At 33.1% G+C, this 20661-nt stretch overlaps 1 protein-coding gene across 2 annotated transcripts in view; it reads left to right on the forward strand.

Annotated features, from left to right (window-relative positions):
- The window catches only part of AGPS (alkylglycerone phosphate synthase), a 116605-nt gene that overhangs the window by 82361 nt on the left and 13583 nt on the right, over positions 1-20661 (forward strand). Inside the window, exons 17-20 of one of the 2 annotated variants that reach the window (XM_012785882.2) lie at positions 4283-4372; positions 10978-11077; positions 12556-12613; positions 16791-16854. In XM_012785882.2, the coding sequence (XP_012641336.1) occupies positions 4283-4372; positions 10978-11077; positions 12556-12613; positions 16791-16852 (310 nt within the window). In that variant the 3' untranslated portion in view covers positions 16853-16854. The remainder of the gene's footprint in view (positions 1-4282; positions 4373-10977; positions 11078-12555; positions 12614-16790; positions 16855-20661) is intronic. The other variant, XM_012785878.2, reaches the window with a different exon arrangement.

Consider the following 20661-nt stretch of genomic DNA (forward strand, 5'->3'; position numbering starts at 1 on the left):
AATGGAAATAAATTTTAGAAGGGTTTCTTTATTTGAAATATACACCACACACACATGCACACAAACACACATATTGGTTAGAGAATTAATAATAAAAACTGATTAGGAAATGTTAAATGGTTTGTTCAAAATATACTTGTGAGTTTTTAATCATTCAGTAATAAAAACATTCTCAAGGAGATTGTCAGTACATGTTGAGTACCCCTTATCTGAAATGCTTGGGGCCAAAACTGTTTTGGATTCCCAAATCCAAAAATCTAAAATCTAAAAGTGCTCCAGTGAGCATATCCATTGAGCATCGTGTTGGCGCTCAAAAATGTTCAGATTTTAGATTTTTTCATTAGGGATACTCAACCTGTATATTTTTATTTTCTTCTAGTATGCCTACATTTTACCTTTTCTTTATAAAATTTATAAAATATTTGAAATGTACAACAAAGAATATAGGATATAACAAATCCTATTTTAGATATTGCATATCTTAACATTTTGTTTTCTTCCTACTTCTTTTTCCCCCCAGAGAACTTTTTGCTTTTCTACATGAAGTCTTTATCTACTATGAGTTATGACTTTGGCACATGGGTGCTCATATCTCATGCGTTGTGTTAGATAGTAACCTAATTTATAGTTTCACTTTGTTACTCGTGATTTTTTTTTCTTTTTTCATTTTTAAATCAACTTTCTCAGGTTGAAATGTTATTCATAATTTTGGATGCTAAATTTTTTTTTTTTTTTCTTTTTTGGATGCTAAATTTTTTAACAAGGGGAAAAATCTTGTAAATGAAAAGAATTACCAACTCATAGACATCTGATAGTTTTGAATAGCAGAAATAGTTTGGCAGCTGTTCATGGTGGTCTCAAAGACCATTTTAGTCTTTAATACCTTTCCTTGGATATATTAGTCAATTTGACATGCTATACAGAAGACCATAGACTGGGTGGCTTAAATGTTCTTAAACAAGAAACATCTCTATCTCAGTTCTTGAGGCTTAAAGTCTGAGATCATGATTGGGTTTTTGGTGAAGGCCCTCTTCCTGGTGTATAGTTCGCCATCTTATTGTTATATCCTAACGTGGTGGCAAGCAGAGATGCAAAGCAAGCCCTCTCATGTCTTTTTATGAGAATGGGCACTAATCCCATTCATAAGGCTCCACCTTCGTGACCTAATTACCTCTTAAAAAGCCCCACCTTCTAATACCATCACATTGGGGCTTAGGATTTTAGTATATGAATTTTGAGAGGGGCACAAACATTTAGCTCATTTCACTGGGGAAAATGGCTTAGTGTAGTGTTACCTTTTCAGCATTATGAATTTCCTTGTCATCAATTGACATCTTGTCTTTTTATTCTTCCAACTGTGGAAGCTAATCATGTGCTGCTTTTTATTTTTCTTCTTCCATTTTTTATATTATACTTACATATTTACTTAATTGATTGACAGTTTCTGTTTTCATTCACATTTTTGTTTTCATTTCTGTTTTCATTCACATTTTCATTCACATTTTTATTTTCATTTAAAACAATTTTTCAGCTGAAGTTTTAATAAATACTATAACATTAAAGGAAAGCAGCTACAGTTTTGACATAAAATTTACTTGTTAGCCATTTAGTAACTTGCTTTTTCTTTTAATCCTTTAGCTAGATAGAGACCATGTTTAGCAGTAGCCCATGGGATCAGGGTCTTCAACCTTCATACATTATTAGGTCATTGGCCTTTTCATGTATAAGCCACTTAAAGGGTTATTGGTCTTACTAGTCTTTGTGTGTTATTAAGTGACACATTCTTTAGTTGTCATAGTACAATGAATATTCTGCATAGAGTCCTATGCATGAACTCTGGAATAATTTGAGATTATAGCTATCTTAAAAGTTAGAGATTTTTAAAGATTTTGGAGACACCAGTGAGATTCTTGTGATTAAAATCAAGAAAGTGGGTACAAACACTTACAGATAGTATGGAGTGAAGGAGAAAAAAGATGACCTAAGCAAGAATTCCCAGAGAACCTCATAAGGGGTAGTCATATAAACAAAAGCTGGCAAAGGATACTGAGGAATAATATCTAGAGGATTTGGAAGAAATCCAGTGATATGAGAAAAGCCCATGGAAGTTTGTTTTGAGGAGGATATGGTCAACAGTGTTAAATTTGCTAATGGGTCAAGAAAGAATTTAAAAATCTACACAGTTATGTTTATATCCTGTAATATGATTGGTCCAAGGGGGCCATATTAACTTTTACTCAAGTTCTGTGAGAAAATACTTTTCAGAACTCCTCCCTAAAAATCATTTGTTGAATTGGGGATTATAAGCATTGGGGATTATAACCATTCAGTCCTGTTCTTTTTCCCATCTCTTTTCATTATTCAACTCCAGTGAAAGTTTAGATATAAGCAATTCTTAACGTGTTCCTGTTTTCTATTCCATTTGTGATGATTAGGTACATGTAAGTGCATTTAAATGGAGATATACAGTCCATCGAGTAGTTTAACTTGCAAAGTAGTATAAAAGCTGATGAATTTTATTCTTAATTTGTTAGACTACTTATCTGTAGCATTTAAATTCCATTTTCTAGTGCCAAGATAAAGAACTTGTTACTTTTATAAATTTGTAGTATTAATATCAATAGATATTAAAGCTTAGTAGATTTTATTTATGTTTACTTTTTTTTTTTTTTTTTTTTTGAGACAGAGTCTCGCTTTCTTGCCTAGGCTAGAGTGAGTGCCGTGGCATCAGCCTAGCTCACAGCAACCTCAAACTCCTGGGCTCAAGGGATCCTCCTGCCTCAGCCTCCCGAGTAGCTGGGACTACAGGCACAAGCCACCATGCCCGGCTGATTTATATATATATATATATATATTAGTTGGCCAATTAATTTCTTTCTATTTTTATGGTAGAGACGGGGTCTCGCTCAGGCTGGTTTTGAACTCCTGACCTTGAGCAATCCGCCCGCCTCGGCCTCCCAGAGTGCTAGGATTACAGGCGTGAGCCACTGCGCCCGGCCTTTTATTTATGTTTAAAGATTTGTTTTATTGGTTGGAATTTCAAAATAAAGACATGAAATATCAATAAATGCTTTGAGATGTTTTCTAAAACATGCATCATTACCATTCTATAAATGATGCATAGATAACATTGATAAATCATGTTTCCCTGCAGCTCTCATAAATTAAAGCAGATTTTAACTTAAGAGCACTGTTTTGTAAAATTAGAATTTATAAAACTTTCAGATACTATATTCATAAAAATAAAAAATTTGATATGCTAATAAAACACTAAAACCCCATTTGTATTTGTATTTTAATCATATATTTTTATTCTTACCTAACATATAGGTAACTTTAATGTGTTGCATAAAGCATGATCTGCTCAAATGTTATTGTTTTTATCAAATTAGTTTTCATACAGTCAAATCAATTTTGGGACTAGAGATAGGCCTTTTAAGTTTCTTTGCTATCATTTCAATTCTCATGATGCTAATCAGACCAAGGTTTAAAAAGGTACAGAATCAGTGTTGGTATGTGGCCCAGATATTTATTGGACACTGAAATGGTTTATATATACTTTAAGAATTTTATTTTCCCAATTAAACAAAATACATAGTTATAGCAATATGGTATAGCTAACATTTGAAAAATAGATTAATTAAAATAGATTAATATTGTTAAATATTGTCAATTCCTTTTTTCTTTTAAGGATTATTACTATCCCTCACCTGTCTGTTTTCATTGACTTTTAATGTCAGACAGTCTAACATGTACATTAACAGTTTACACATAGTTTTTGTTCAATAAGTCTTTGTCAAATGGGATTTCAGCTTGAGAATTGGCTGTTGAACATTTTATATAACATCTTGATTATTAATTGAATTATTTTTAAATTAAGGAAAACTACTTGGATGTGGATAAAGATTGGCATTCTTGTAACCTAGAGTTGAATTTTCATTAACTTTTGTTATAACTTTTTTTTAAAGCTCTTAAAATCTTGTAATTAAATTTATTTTGAAATCAAGTTTTCTCAGTTATAGGAAACTGCATTCAGGAGACTTGAATATGCCCTTCTAACTTCTGTTTTCCTTATGGCAAAGAAAAGAACTTTGTTGCCTTTGACATTAAGAATGAAGGGCTCAATTTGAATGATCCAGGCTCTTGTCAGTTTTTGAAGGAATAACTGAAAGCTCTAGTTAAAAGAATTTTGGACTTGACAGATATCAGATTAAGCAGCATTTATTGAATTTGTGTGGTTCTCATTTGAAAACTTATATTGTATTCATTTATCTTTTTTTAGGGTTGTAGATCTCTGTAGAAACGTAAAAGAAAGAATAACAAGGGAATGCAAAGAAAAGGGTGTTCAGTTTGCTCCTCTTTCTACATGCAGGTGAGTTTTTTTTTTAAGTTGCTCTTATACTCTGTATTCTGAAAAACTTTTTTTTTTTAATTAATGGGGGGAATATGATTTACCAGCTAAAGAAAAGCTTTGTTCTATTCCATTTGGCAAACTTTCTTAAACTTCACTTAACCACCTTGTTAGGATTGTGCCTATTACAGTAGCATATTACAGTAGTCCTGAGCCCTGTAGGAGTGGGACACCCTTCTGTCTATAGGCCTTCTACCCTGTCCGAACAGATTGCAGTGAAGAGGCAAGTGTCTGAGCTCATAGAAAAAAAGGAGGATTCCTTCATTTACTAAAACTATAAATTACATGGTCAAGAAACTATAAATTACATACTTAGTCAACATAGCTCTTTCTTCATCAGAGAAGAAACCTGTTTAACCATTTTAGTTTTTATTAAATGATTAGGACTAGAATAAAGGAATATGAGGAACAAAAGATCCAAGTGATGTCTAACTCAGTGCTTTCCAAGAGATTTTTCTTTGATAATGGAAATATTCTATATCTGGACTATCCAATATGGTAGCCACATGGGGCTATCAAGCAATTGAATGTGGCTAGGGTGACTGTGAAACTGAATTTTAAATTTTATTTCTTAAATAATTGAAATTTACTGTTTTGCTGTTTATTAGTAATTTAATCTCTTTAAGTTCTAATTTTATCATCGGTAAAGTAGTGGTAATACCATTTTTTGATGGGATTGTTGTAAGAATGAAATGAAAGCACATGAAAAATCTTTTAAGCTCTGAAGGGCTATATAAATATTATAGTATTGTTGTGATACAATTACATGAAGCTTGAGGCAGACAGTCCATATCAATATTAGTAAGTAAAATTTGGATATTTTTCCTCCCCAATGACAAGTCCTCATGAAGGCATCCAGCTGTTGAGCCTACTTCTTCCTTATATATGATAATTTACATGTATTTGTTTTGCAGTATTAGAAATACTGCTGTACTCTTTAAACTGCTATGCTGTGTTTTTCTTTTTCTCTATCTTTCTCATGGTCTCATCTTGTGCTTCCCTACTACTATATTGTGTTTCTTAGTTCAACTTACTGCTGCCATTGGGAGAGATATCTTTTAGAATTTGCTAAATTGTGCTTCTGCAGGGTAAGAAAGTAGAATTCTAACATGAGATCTGAGAAAAGCATCTTTCTTACACTTTAACTGTTCATTTCAGTCAGAAGGGTCTCCTTGAAAGAGTCTCTTCTGCTTCTGTATGGGAGAAACTGTCAGGGTTTGAGGAGTACTGCAGAAAGTACAAAGTCAAGTCTGTGCATTAACATGTTTTAGGACAAATACATAGGGGATAGAATCAGAGATTATAAAAGCAGATAAAGTGGGTTTTAGATATTATTGAATTACAGAAACCATAAAGGAAGGGAAAAATAGAGACCTTGCTCTATGTAATGAAAAGCTTATAACTTGGTAAAGCCTAATGGTAGTTTAGTGAATGACCTCAGAGAAAACCTTTACAAATCAGGGTTATAAGCATGTACATGTTACTTTTTTTTTTTTAATTTGGGTGTATCTTTAAAAAATGCATCTTTTAATGAATCTTAAAATCATTAAAATCTAAGAAAAATATTTGTGCTTATTTATAATAAGGTATAATTGATACCTTGTTCTTCTGTTGATATTCTGATCTTTTAGATGGACAGGTAGGCCTCTTTTATTATAATCCTGAAAATAAATCAGACCTAATAATCCAAAAGCCATTTGTTACCATTATAGTTTGAAACATTTTAAATAATAAAGCCTATTCTTGTGTGGTTGAAATGTTTATTTCTTTGTTTTGTCAAGTAGCAATTTAACAGATTTTACCCTCCCCACTTCTGGGGAAGAGGGTCCAACTTTCTGTTGACCATCCCTTGAGAAACCCCCTCTATTATGAAAATATTCATTGTAATAATAAACCACTACTCATTAAAAATGATTGGAAAGTAAAATATTCTGCCTTAGGGCACATTCTGTAATAATAGTTAAATCTAGGTTATTCAGTATTTATTCATGAGGCCTAAAAATGTTCATTTTGTCTTGTAGATAGAATTAGTATATTTAGACTGAACTTGCCATATGTCATATTGATTAAGTGGGCTATTTTTTAAGAATGATTTTCTTATAAAAGCCTATATGCTTAGTTTCTATGATCATCTTGTAAAACCAGTTAGAATTTGCAAAGTCTAGTTACTTGAATGGCTTTGATAAATAAGTTTCAAATATAGTTTTGATGGCTTCTACATGATTAAACTAACATTTAATTAGAATTTGATTTTAGTTTAGTTGGAGTTGCTTAATAGTAACCAAGGAGATTATTCTGTGTTAAATATGTGAGATATATTTTTTAAACCAGATTTTAAAAAATTGTTTTAAAGTAATTATAGATCTAATTAAAAATTAAAGATCCTAAGAAAAATAATTCAGATGTAGTTATTGAGTTCATTTTTGTCAATTAAAAGATACTTTTGTACATTGGAATAGAAATTCTGATTCTAAATTTTCTGTAGAAGTTATATGGGAAGGAATTACTAGTCAGTGAATCTAACACAAGCAAAGTACTACATAAAATATAGAACACAAATCTTTTTTAGAAATTAAAGAATAATGTAGTGACTTTCAACAGCTATTGATACGGTATTACTTGTTCAGATTATTTTGGAAGAGGTTACTATTTAAATGTCTTAAATGATAGAATTGATCTATTTTAAAAAGTGTTAGACCTGAGTCACTTTCTGAAATGGACCCAAATTGAGGTATTTCAAAAGGTGTTTTTCATTGTTTGGATTTTGTTTGAGATACTGATCACTCAGGCCTATTGTTGTGACTTTAGTAGTCTGCTTATTTACTGAAAACTGAACTGTGTAATATATAGATCCTGGTCTTGTTGGAAAATGGTAGTGCTCTATTAATATTTAGTTACATTTTCTGTTTATTAATATTAATGATTCTCATATGAGTGATGTATATTTTACTAATTGCTATAAATTAATTTCATTCATTTCTCCAAATTTTATTTGAATTTGGTTTCTACTAATGATACTGCTCTCATAGGTAAAATGGTTTTCCAATTTTTCTTAAACTTTGTAAATCTGGTGCTTAAAATGTAAACATTCAAGGGACCTTTTTTATGAGGGTTAATTAACACTCTAAGAAAAAAACAGCTGGCAAATTGACAGTAGCATTGTTAAACAGTTCATTTCTTCTGTTCTGAGGCACCTAACATTTGGCCTAAAAGGCCATTAAAATTTTAGATTAGATTCTATTTGTATTGTGTAGTAAAAAGAGTATTTCCCCTGTATTTGCTCCTTCTGTTAAATTAAATTCTTTGTGGGAATCTCTGTAAATTGCATATGGAGATTTGACTATGATTACCTTAGCTCCCTTTTAAATGCTTTCCTAATTTCATTGTGAAAGATCATATATATATTATATATATGATTTAATAATCTAACATTCTTGATATCTTTTGTATACACACATATACACATACAGGGTCTAGACAATATTTTAAGGCCATGTCACTGCATTTGATACGATCATTCAATTTGTGTTCCAGATTCTTACTAATTATTAATGTGTACTTAATGAACATATTTCTCCCAGTCTGATTGAACATTTATCCTGTTTCTGAGTTTTAAGTTCTCATACTTATTTCTGTTAGCTTTGAGAAAGTTTGGAAAACTTATAATTGACTACCAACTTCCATCTAGTCTGTTTGGAGGCTGTCTTTAATTGCAGTATACTTAGTTTTAGAAAAAAGCCCTCGTGTGAGAGGTTTTTGTTTATTTCAGGACAGCTGGGGAAGCATTTATATTGTTTTCAAATTTTTAATTTTGGGGGGGTAATTATCTGTACTTACAAAAAGAGTTGCAAGAATAGTACACGTAGTTTCTGTATACCCTTCAGTCATATTCCTCAAATGTTAAAATCCTACATAATTATAGTATGATTATCAAAACCAAAAAATTAGTGTTGTTACAATACTGTTAACTGATCTACAAACCTTTATTTATTTATTTTATTTTTATTTTTTGGAGACAGAGTCTCACTCTTTTTCCCCAGTTAGAGTGCAGTGGTGTCATCATACCTCCCTGCAACCTCCAACTCCTGGGCTCAAGTGATCCTCCTGCCTCAGCCTCCAGAGTAGCTGGGACAATAGATGCCACCACATCTGCCTAAATTTTTCTATTTTTTATGGAGACAGTGTCTCACTTTTGCTTAGGCTGGTCTCGAACTCCTGAGCTTAAAGCCATCCTTCCGCCTCCACTTCCCAGAGTTCTAGGATGATAGACTTAAGCCACTGCTCCTGACCTAAGCCTTTCTTTATTAGTTGTCCCACTGATACCTTTTTTTCTGGTTTAGGATCCAATCCAGGATTACTTAGTGTGTTTAGTTATCATGTCTCTTTAATCTTCTCCAATCTGGAACAATTCCTCAGTCTCAGTCTTTCTTTATCTTTCATGACCTTCATACCTTTGAAGAATATTGGCCAGTTATTTTTTAAAATTTCTCTCAGTTTGGGTTTGTCTGTTTGTTTCCTCATGATAGAATTCAAGTTATATATTTTGGCAAGAATACCACAGAAGTGATGTGCTCTTCTTGGTCTATCATAGTAGGAGAAACATAATATTGATATGTCTCATTATTGGTGATGTTAAGTTTGATCAGTTGGTTAAGGTGGTGCCTACCAGATCTCTCCATTATAAAATTACTGTTTTTAGAAAAAAATTAGCCAGGCATCATGGCATTTGCCTTTAGTCCCAGTTATGATGACACACTGTACTCTAGCCAGGGCAACAGAACAAGACTCTGTCTCTAAATATTAATAGATAGTTAGATAAATAAATAAATGCATACATTCATAATTTTTTCCTGTTATACTAAATAAATGTCTTATGGGGCGAAACTTTGAGAGACAAGTTTGCGAGATATGCAGATATCCTATTTCTTATACTGTCACCTAATTGTCTATCTCCTATTGTTGATCATAACAGTTTTTTATTGTGATACTTGCAAATGGTGATTTTCTATTTTTATCATTCTTTCCATTCATTCCATTCCTTCCATCCAGGACCTTTCCCAATCTGACCTACCCAAATTTTCTTATTCTTTTATAATCACTCACTGTGATTTAATTACCTTAGCATTTCCCACCTGTATAATCCAGAATCTAGACTACTTTTTAAGCTGCATTAAAGCTATTAATGTTGTCTGTCTTTATGTTTTCTCTCTTAAGGTATCTAGTGCATTGTCAGATAGCTTATTAAGCTGAGAATTATAAGCATTCTTCAGTCCTGTTTGTCATGCTATATCATGTCTCTCTCCCTCTCTCCCTCCTTCTCTCTTTTGCTTTTGTAGCTCCCTGCTAGTGCACCTGTCCCATGCAGCCTTTTTATAGAGAGAACTTAGAAGAGCATCTTCTAGTACATTTAAATTATCTGTGCAGGAAAAAAAATGTTACTGATACTTATTTCATTGTCATTTATTTTTGATTGAACAAGGCCTTTGGCCTCAACTTTAGTCATTTACTTTTTTAGGCCCCGAATATTTAAGTCTGTTGAGCCAGGACAATACAAACAAATGACAAGTTCCTAGTGTTGTCGTCAGAGCACTTAATGCACTTCTGAAAGGTTATAATTTGCCCATATATTATCAATGTAGATTTTTTAAATGGTGAAAATTTATTTTAGTCATTGTTAGAACGTTCATATGTATTCCATGTGTTTCATGTTCCTGTTCTGAGTTGTGATGTGGCCAGTGAATGGAACCAAGTCTTTTGTTTCTAGTCTAATCTTGCCTTTCTCAAGGGGCAGATGTTTTGTATCATGTCCCTTTACTGTGGCAGTACAAAATATAGTTATCACCTCCATGTATGGACCTCATTGTATGGTCCTTTGGCAGGAAAAAATGTTTTTGAAAAAACAATGGAGCCATACTATTTGCAACATGGATTTGCCTTAAATACTGTTACACCAGCCATGTGAAGAACTAACTGTACATAAAATTTGGTGAACAGAGAAAAGAGGAAAAAAGTTAGTATTATTTTATTTTCAAGATATATATATCTTCAGGTGTTATGTTTTTGTTGAATTTTAATTTGATTGTGCAGTTTAAAACAGCTAATACCAATACTTATCTGACTATATATTAGTGTGTGTTCACACATGCAGCTGTTAGCTCCCATTACTTCTACATAACAAAACAACTTCAATAAGATCAGTGAAAATGGCATTTCATCATAAAATGCTGATGAAATGTATAAAAGTTTGTTTTATTTACCAATAGAAATTTTAGTAACATGGGACAAATAAACAAGAGAAAGATTGAATATATACCTATAATATTGACTAAATTGGTACTTAAATGAAAGTAAAATTCTCTTGTTTCACACTGCATCCTCAATTCATCGTTTTGGTGATAACTCCAAAGAAAGCCAAGCTAAATTTCTTCCATGGAGTAGGAGGCTGGGTAGAGAATGAGATCAGAGCTTAAGGTAATCATTTAGGTAATCTTGCCTTTAAGTTTCTAGCTGTTAAATCTGATTTCATTTAACTTAACGCCCCTTTGGGGATTTTGTCTGTTTTTTAGGGTGACACAGACTTATGATGCAGGTGCATGTATCTACTTCTATTTTGCCTTTAACTACAGGGGAATTAGTGACCCATTGGCTGTGTTTGAACAAACTGAGGTAATTTTCCATGCATGTATGTAGCTTTTATGTTTGTAATTGATTTCCGTAAATTTTACTATCTATTTATGAATTTTAGTCTGATTCTCTTTAATTGCACATGGTGTGCCTGGCTGCTAGCCGATAGTAATGATATGCTGGCCCAAAGCATATTTGTTGTATTGCCTTATGTACTGAATTATGAGTCTAAAATTAATATACTATATACCTAGTTTTTGATTTGGTTGTTACTTAGAGTACATTATAGCTGTTTAAATTAAATAACAATAGGGATTCCTATGACTTATAGGAATCCTTAATGTCACTTTGGCAGCCTACCCACCTCCAGGTAGTTGCTGCTGTTGAGGTCAGCAGTCCTAATGCTCTTGGTCTATGTGGTTATAATATCGTTCTAAGTTTGTCTTTTTTTTGTTTTTTTGTATGCCAAAGCTATGTGTGTAGGTAATTTAGGTTCATCAGCTAGCAGTTTTTATTATATTTTTTAAGTGGTCTTAAGCTGCTAATTTTTATAAAACTTTCTTTTGATGGCCAATGTTTCTGATTACAAGTCTGCCTAGAGTTCACAGACAGTGGAGGATCCTGTGGGAACCTGAGGTTTCTTAAAATCTCAGGTGCCCTAGTATTTTAACTCCTTGCATGCCTGCCAAAGATAGTACCACAATATAATTGCAGTGACACAGTTTTAGACCCAAACCACAGACGGGGTTTGGTTGGTACCTTCCTATCCCTCCTCTTTTTTTTTTTTTTTTTAAGCTTTCTTGAGGTATAATTGTAATATAGTAAACTGTATATAGTTAAAGTGTATAATATGGTGAGTTTTGATATATATGTACACTTGTGAAACCATCACCCCAATCAAAATAATGAATATATACATCACCTTCAAAATTTTCTCCATAAGGGCAATTATGGTTGGTCTGTGATAGCTTTGTAAGTAATTTTGACTCTATGCCCACTGTGTGATATTAGGCAAATAATTTATCCTATCTAAACCTCATTTTCTTTATCTGTAAAGTGGGAGTAATTATAATTATTCTGTAAGGCTATAGTGAAAATAAATGAGGTACTGCAGGCACATTACTTGGTGCTTTTCTGGATGTACAGAAAGCAGTCAGTTAAGTATCAGTCACTAATGCTTGTTAGTATAATGAGATGTTCTGCAATGTAGAACCTAACTCTGGATTTATAACTTTTTATTTATTGTTATTAACAATTTAGTGCTGCTGAATCGGTCATTTTGCCTTTTTTCTTCTAGAATCTCAAAGTGGTCTTTGTAGACATTGTGACTATTCACTAGAAAAAAACCAAAAGCTAGGCTGCATACTTTAATTGGTTTTTAAACATTTAAGAGAGGAAAATGAGGCTTCTGGTTTATTATTTACCACAGGAAGTATGTGCTTCCTTTGGGAGTTGGGTCTTATTCTACTCTGAAGTGAAATCTAAGTAGCAATGATTTGCTGTGTTGTTTCCAAATACAGGCAGCTGCTAGAGAAGAAATCCTCGCAAATGGAGGGAGCCTGTCACATCATCATGGAGGTATTCTTTTTTGTCAGTAGAATTCTAATATTCTTACTTTAAAAAGTATTTGGTTCAATAAAATGCTGAGGGAGAGTCATGATGTGAGTAATTTGAGAGCACTTGAGATTTCTTGAAAGTTTATGTGTCTGAGAATAGCTGTCACTCAGGTAGGTAGGTAGGTTGTGGTAGTAACCAACAGAAGCTTACTTTGACAGGCCTTCCTGGATACAGAACCTAGCCAGCCTTCTGGGTTTTCAAGGACCTTGTGTTACCAGAGAATAGCTCAGCTTGCCTGGGAGGTATTTGATCATTACAGCAAAAGTTTTTAAATGTTTTTCAGCTACTGTTGGAATATAGCTGGACATCAGTTGTACCATATATTGAAGAGCTGTTTGTTTTGCCCACCCAAAGTTCAGCAAATTAATCAAGACAGGATGTGAAAAAATATTTTTTCCAGATTTTAGTGCTGCTTTGTTATTACTTGATAGTCACTTTGGTGAGTATCAAGTTTTATCCAAGAATTTATATCACCAATAACAATTATTCTGATATATCTACCTTTTTTACCAGCAATGCTTATGAAAATAATATAAAGCAGTCTTTTAAAAACTTAAACAATGGCTCTTCTGTCATTAAAATTTTTTAATGTAATTTTCGTGGTTACCTACTTGTTCTCTATAACAGAAATTTGCTCTTAATGTATGCCTCAATGTAGTTTGATGCTTAGGAAAATAGAATGGTGTAGACTTTTTTTTAGCAGGAGCAAGAGAATAAATGATCACCCAATTTAAAAATTCAGCTCCTATGCCTGCCCTGGACTCTTTATATCCTTCTTTTCCTGTTTTATTTTCCTTCATAGCACTTATCTAATATACTATATATTTGTACTTTTAAAATGTATCTATTTATTCCTACTGAAAAATGAGAATCCATGAAGACAGGGATTTTTGTTTTGTTTGTGGCTGTCCACTAACACCTAGAATAATGCTTCACCCTATTAGCCCTCCATACGTTTGTGCAGAATGAATTGAAGAATTTTGGTGGAAAAAGGAATGGATTATAGAAGGTCTGTGTCCATGTAACTTTCTTGTGGCCAGACCTAGAAAAGATTGCTAATGTGGATGAATGAAATAGAAAGATAATTCCCAACACCATTGCATCAGTTTTATCTTTTGCTATCACCTTACTTTTTTCATAATCCCCACAAATACATTTTTAACTTAGTTGGTTGATAAGCATTAGAGTGAGTGAATATGCTTTCTCTCCCTTTTCTATTTATTGTCCTTTGTTGGACATTCTAACGAATGTTGGAATGACAGAAATGAAGAAGGGAGGAAAATGGATATTTAGAAACCTCTTAAATAGAATTGAAAGCTTCTGATTACTCTAAAAAACTAAACCTCATTTTGGAAACTTATACAAGAGGTATTTCATAAAGATACTTAGATTTTAGCACCTGTAAAATGTTCAGAAAGCCAATATACATTATTTTAAATCTTTTTTATTATATTTCAGAATGACACTACATTAATATGTAAGAAACTTTTAAAAATACATAATATCATGGAGTATTTATATGCTCCTTATTCTCAATTGATTGCATGGTAGGGGAAGAGGCAAAATAATTTAGCCATAATTACTTATTTGAAGAAAAATTAGAATTTCTCCATTGTAGCCAACAATTTTGGCATTTGGTACATGTCAGCAGTTAACAGTGCACCTTCTCCTCTAAAATCAGGAAACGTTCTGTGTTTATAATGGTAAATATAGGAGAGAGATGATTCTGCAAGAGGGTGACAACAGCAGGATTGTGTGTTTAAGGAGGAAATAGAAGTCATTTAGGGAATTAGTTATTAGATGAGCTTTGTCTCCTTAATTTGGGGATGATGTTCTCAGTTTACTCAAGCAAAGTGTTAGAAATCCTGTAGAAATTAGAAATGACCAAATGACCTCCAACACTGCAGAGTAAAACCAAATCAACAGTTTTTCCCATGGTCAATGACTCTTGACTTTTTTTAGCATCTATGAGGATATTCAGATCCCTCCAGTTGTGTGATGCAGAAAGTGTAATATGGCAGAACTGATGTTACTTTTTCAGATATGCCCGAAACACTGAGAGCTCCTTTGTAGGCTCTAACAGAGTCTAAAGAGACATACTTGAAATAATGTATTTGTAAAACTGTCATAGAAAAAATGAAATATGCACAGATTTAAAATAAGAGAATTAAACAATTCTAATACAAATTTATTTGAAACTTGAATTTTATTTGTGAAAATTAAGGTAATTGTCATATTAATCAATACACAGAAATATAAGTTTAAAAAATTAGAAAAATGTAAACCTTAATCTATAAGATCATAATTATTTAATTCTTGATCACAAAGCAAATAACGTAAATAGCTCCTCCAGATATTTTTGTACAAAGTATGCTTAGTGCCTTTTAATGTTGTATAATCTATTTTCCATATTACAAATATTACTGCCCTGCTAGACAATAGGGTTTCGAAGAATGGCAGTCCTTCCCCTGAACGGCCTTATGGTCCAGAAGAATAAAATATAGCATTTCAAAAGATACTGATCAAAAACTCCTAGGATTATGATATCATCACCATTTCAGTTAAAGTAAAAGTCTACCCTTTGAAAAATACTCAGAAGGTGACTTTAATAAATGTATTAATATTATAGATGCTGAAACAGTGAAGAGAAGGGAGATAGAATAGAAGGAAAGAATTGACATTTATGTATAAAGCTATAAATGTTTGCCACGTTCTCTCATAACTTAATCTCCTATAATCTTGCTCAAAATGGAACGGAGTAGATATTATTTCTGTTTTTCATATGAAGACACAGGTTCTGAGTGTAAAGCAGTAACTGGCCCAAAAAAAATCAGCAATAATTGTTAGTGCCAGAATTTTAATTTACACTCATGTCTTCCTGCCTCAGTATCCCTGTCGTCTTAATTAAAAGGCTAAAATATGTCAAATGAGTAAAATCTAAAAAGGTTGAAATTGACAGGTTTTGAAAAGAGACACATAATTCATTTTAAAAATGGATATGAAAAGAAATGTTACACATTACAGTTTTTGTTTTAAAATGTAAAACCTTTTGTTTTAATTTTGACATTGTCTGAGTTAATTACTTGCCCTGCTTTAGATGAAACAGATGAACAGAAAGAGTCAAAATTTTAATTTCCTCATCATGGATATTTTCTTTTTTTTTTCCTCAATTCTTGCCCATAAGTCAGTTTTACTTTCTGGTTGTTTTTACACTTCCTGATTGTAGGTTCCTAACGTGTCAGCAATATCAGGTAATAAAACAAATGCAGGTCAGATTATGTTACAATGAAACTACTTACATAATTTACGTGCATTTCAGGTTCTAGGCTTAGAGGCTTTTATTTGTTGAAGACTCCCAAGTTTGGTGATATAATTTATTTTTAGAAATTACTGGCTTACAGTTGAATCAGGTTTGAGTGCATATTAACTTACCAACAGTTTCTTCATTTAAATAGAAATCTTTTATTTCTATCCTATTTCTCATATTTTTATTTTCTATGTGGTCAAAAATATAACTGCTTGGAAACAAACTCTAAACTGCCTGGTTTCCTCTAATGCTTAGAAAAAGAAACCAAGTAAAGTCTGAATACAAAATATACTTCTGGTGTGCTGATAAAATGGCAATATTTTCCCTTTTCTAGTTTTTCCTTTTCTACACTGGTAATATTTGAGTGCTCCAGGGCTCAGCCCACAGCCCTTCATTCCTCTATACCTACTCACTTCCTTGATGTTTATCTCAGTTCTAGATTCAAAAGACTCCTAGATACCAAAAGACATCATCACCTCTACCACCACTGCCCTAGTTCAAATCACTGTCTCCTCCTGTAGTAGCCTCCTAACTGGTCTGTCTGCTTCCATTTTGCTCCCCTATTCTCATTTCTCTTGCTGCCAGAGTAATCTTTTAAAAAAATCAATGGTTTCTCCTTACATTCAGAATAAAATCCAAACTCCTTATCAGAGCCTTCAAGGATATACATGGTGTATCCATCTCTATGTCCTCATCTCTGATTACCTTTTCTCTCTGGTGGCATTGGCCTTTTTGCTGTTCTTCAAACATACCAGTTCCTTTTCCCAGTCAAGGCCTTTGCTATATTTGTTCCTTCTTTTTCTAATGTTCTTCCTCTTGTTTCTCCCCCAGATATTTGTATGGCTCACTTTCCTCCATCACGTAGATCTCTGATACAGACGTTACCTTCTTAGAGGTATCTTTCCTGTTCTCTTGTGTGGTTTCTGTTTTCCCCATTGTTCATTGAGGTTACTGACTTTATCTTGTTTGTCACTGTATTTCCAAGTCCCTAGAATTGGCTGCTCTACATAGTTCTAAGAGTAGATGCTCAATGAATTGTGTTCAGTGATTGGAGAGTGTATGCCCAAGTGCTCACAGAATTGGGGCAATTTTACAAATTCTGAAACAGCTCTGAATCTTTATATTAGAATGGCAATAGTCTCATTGCTAATTTAGCTTCAAATATTTAATAACTCAGCCTTGTTTGAATATAAGGTCATATTTAATCATAGAAAGGCTCAGTTTATTTCATAATATTTCTGGGAAGTATATTAACAGAGTCAGTTATTTAGTGGAAAAGTAAGGTGAAACAATGTGCATTTCTGTGCAACTACATGTCACCAGCCATGTTTGTGTTCTTTCACAGATGCCTTAAGTATGTAAAGTTTCATTCAAACTTTGCTTAAATATAAGTTTAAGGGGCTGATACACAAGAGAGGAAAGAATATAGGATTTGGAATCAAATCTATATTCAACTCCTGGCTGTGTACTTAACTAGCTGTGTGATGGCGAATCATTTCCCTGACCTTCACTGTCCTCACCTGCAAAATGGGAATAATAGCACCTACCTCATAGATACGTTGTAAGACTTAACTGTGATAATGTGTGTAAAATATCTAAATGCCTTGCATATAATAGATGCTTGAAAAACAGTGTTTTTTTAAAATTTTAATAATAGCATTAGATAGCACAAAGTGGAACTCAGATTTGTATTCTTAAACTCTGGCCCTAATCATTGAAGAATGGGTTACAATATACTTGAAAATGGTCCATATATTCAAGGGATATGATTGAACAGTCGTTTTAATACTTTTTCATCTATAACCTGCAATTGGTCTCACTCTACAGGAAGGTCTCTTACAATTTGTATGAAAGAAAAATAAATTTCACATTCTTGGCTGTGAGATTTGCTATAGAAAAGTGTCTATATTCATAATACCTTCTCTGTTTAAAGTAAATCATCTAATTTGTAAATTTCAAATGTTCACTGCTATTTAGTATAGTTTCATAAAGCAGAAACCATTTCACTACAAATTTTAAATAATGTTTTTCATTGCCCTGCTAAACTGATTCAGAACTAGAGCTTTTGAGAGATCACTTATGGAGAAAAGATTTTCCTTGATTTGTAACCTGAACTTAAAAGTTGACCTCATGGTAGCATCTTTACTTACTGACCTTCAGGCAGTATTGTGACACTCTCTTAATACCATTTTTGAGTTCCAGAGTAGAAGGGCTGAGGCTTGGGAGAATATTGATGCCATTTCTCTTAGAGGGTTTGGCCTGTAATTGTGATTAATAACAGTTGCTTTCACTATCTGGAAACAGACAGGCTGGTGTGTCTGCCTGCAATCATGCTGTGATAAATGGAGCTATTTTAACTCGGTTTTGTGTATCAAAGAAAACAGATGTAGTCTGGAACTGGAGGCTATAGGAAATACAAAGCCTACTTAACTTAATCTTCATGGTGCTTGTTTTTGTAACTGACAAGCTGGTCAGTTTAAACAGCAAAGTTTATGTCAGCCATGTTTTAATTTCAATTTATGACTTAAGTTTTTAAGTTGTTCATTTACTAAAATTATACCTAAGTCCTGGTCAGGAAGTAAAAACCCTTGATTAAATATAACCAGTCTTAGTTTAAATATTGGTATCTTTACCTAATCAAAATTATTTCCTATTATAATCATGGGGCAGCTGCTCTTAGCTTTTTTTGTGATCTTAACAAAACCCAATAGTATCAGACACATTAAAAGTAAAAGATGACTTGAAAGAATCTGAGCAAAAGATCAAGTTTGGGGCTATTAACCTGTAGTGTGAAATAAAAGGCATACACATTGAAAAGGAAGAAATAAAAGTGTCCTTATTTATAGATGACATGATTGACTATGTAGAAAATCCCAAAGAATCTATAAAAACAGTCAGCAAGATTCCAGGATACAATCACACACAAAACAATTGCATTTCTGTATATTAACAGTAAACATATAGACACCAAACAGTCAACATATAGAAACGAAAATTTAAAATATAATACCAGGCCGGGCGCTGTGGCTCACGCCTGTAATCCTAGCTCTTGGGAGGCCGAGGCGGGCGGATTGCTCAAGGTCAGGAGTTCAAAACCAGCCTGAGCGAGACCCCGTCTCTACTATAAATAGAAAGAAATTAATTGGCCAACTGATATATATATAAAAAAAAAAATTAGCCGGGCATGGTGGCGCATGCCTGTAGTCCCAGCTACCCGCGAGGCTGAGGCAGAAGGATCACTGGAGCCCAGGAGTTTGAGGTTGCTGTGAGCTAGGCTGACGCCACGGCACTCACTCTAGCCCGGGCAACAAAGTGAGACTCTGTCTAAAAAAAAAAAAAAAAAAAAATATAATACCATTTGCAATTGCTTCAAGGAAAATGAAATAAGCATAAATCTAATAAAATATATATAGGATCTGTATTCTGAAAATTACAGAACGCTGATGAAAGAAATCAAAGAAGACCTAAATAAATGAAGACATTCAGTATTCATGGTAGGTGAAGAACTCAGCATAGTAATGGTGTCAGTTCTTTTCAAATTTATCTATGTGTTTAATGCATTCCCTATCAAAATTTCAGCAAGATTTTTTTGTAGATACAGAAAATATTATTCTAAAATATATATGTTAAGGCAAAGGAACTAGATAGCTAAAACAATTTTGAAGAAAAGAAAAACAAACTGAGAGCAATCAGTCTACTTGATTTCAAGACTTACGATATTGTTAAGGTAATCAAGACTGTGTGGTATTGCAGGAAGACACATAGATCAATGGAATAGAAAACAGAACCCAGAAATAGACCCATACAAATATATTCAGTTGATTTTGACAAAAAGTACAAAAGCAATCCAATTGAGGAAGCATAGCTTTTTCAACAAATAGTGTTAGAGAAATTAGGTGTCCATAGGCAAAAAATAAAGAAATGAATAAATCTTGCCCTAAACCTCACAGTTACACAAAACAATAAAACTTTTAGGAAAAAACGTAGGAGAAAATCTTCAGGGTCTAGAGTTAGGTAAAGATAAAAAAGTTCTTAGACTAGGTACTAAAAGCATAATTCATAAAAGACAAGGTTGATAAACAGGATTTCTTTTTTTTTTTTTTTTTTTTTTTTTTGAGACAGAGTCTCACTCTGTTGCCCGGGTTAGAGTGCTATGGAGTCAACCTAGCTCACAGCAACCTCAAATTCCTGGGCTCAGGTGATCTTCCTGCCTCAGCCTCCCAAGTAGCTGAGACCACAGGCATGTGCCACCATGCCCAGCTAATTTTTTCTACTTTTTAATAGAGTTGGAGTCTTGTTCTTGCTCAGGCTGGTCTTGAACTCCTGGGCTCAAAGAATCCACCTGCCTCGGCCTCCCACAGTGCTAGGATTACAGGCATGAACCACTGTGCCCAGCCTGATTAATAGGATTTCATCAAAATTAAAAACTTTTACTCTGTGAAGGACTCCATTAGGAGGATGAAAAGAAACATTAAAGAGTGGGAGAAAATGTGAGCAAACCACATATCCAATAAAAGAAATATCTGTTACATATAAAGAATACTCAAAGCTCAATAGTAAAAATGAAGCAGTTTAGTTAGAAAATGGGCAAAAGATAGGAAGAAAAATTTGACAGAAGAAAATATAGCTAGCAAATAATCACATGCAAAGATATGATAATTAGCCATTAGGGAAATGCAAAGTAAAACCACAAGAGATATCA

Source organism: Microcebus murinus, chromosome 8 (assembly GCF_040939455.1).
Source record: "Microcebus murinus isolate Inina chromosome 8, M.murinus_Inina_mat1.0, whole genome shotgun sequence".
NCBI classification, from domain to species: Eukaryota; Metazoa; Chordata; class Mammalia; order Primates; family Cheirogaleidae; genus Microcebus; species Microcebus murinus.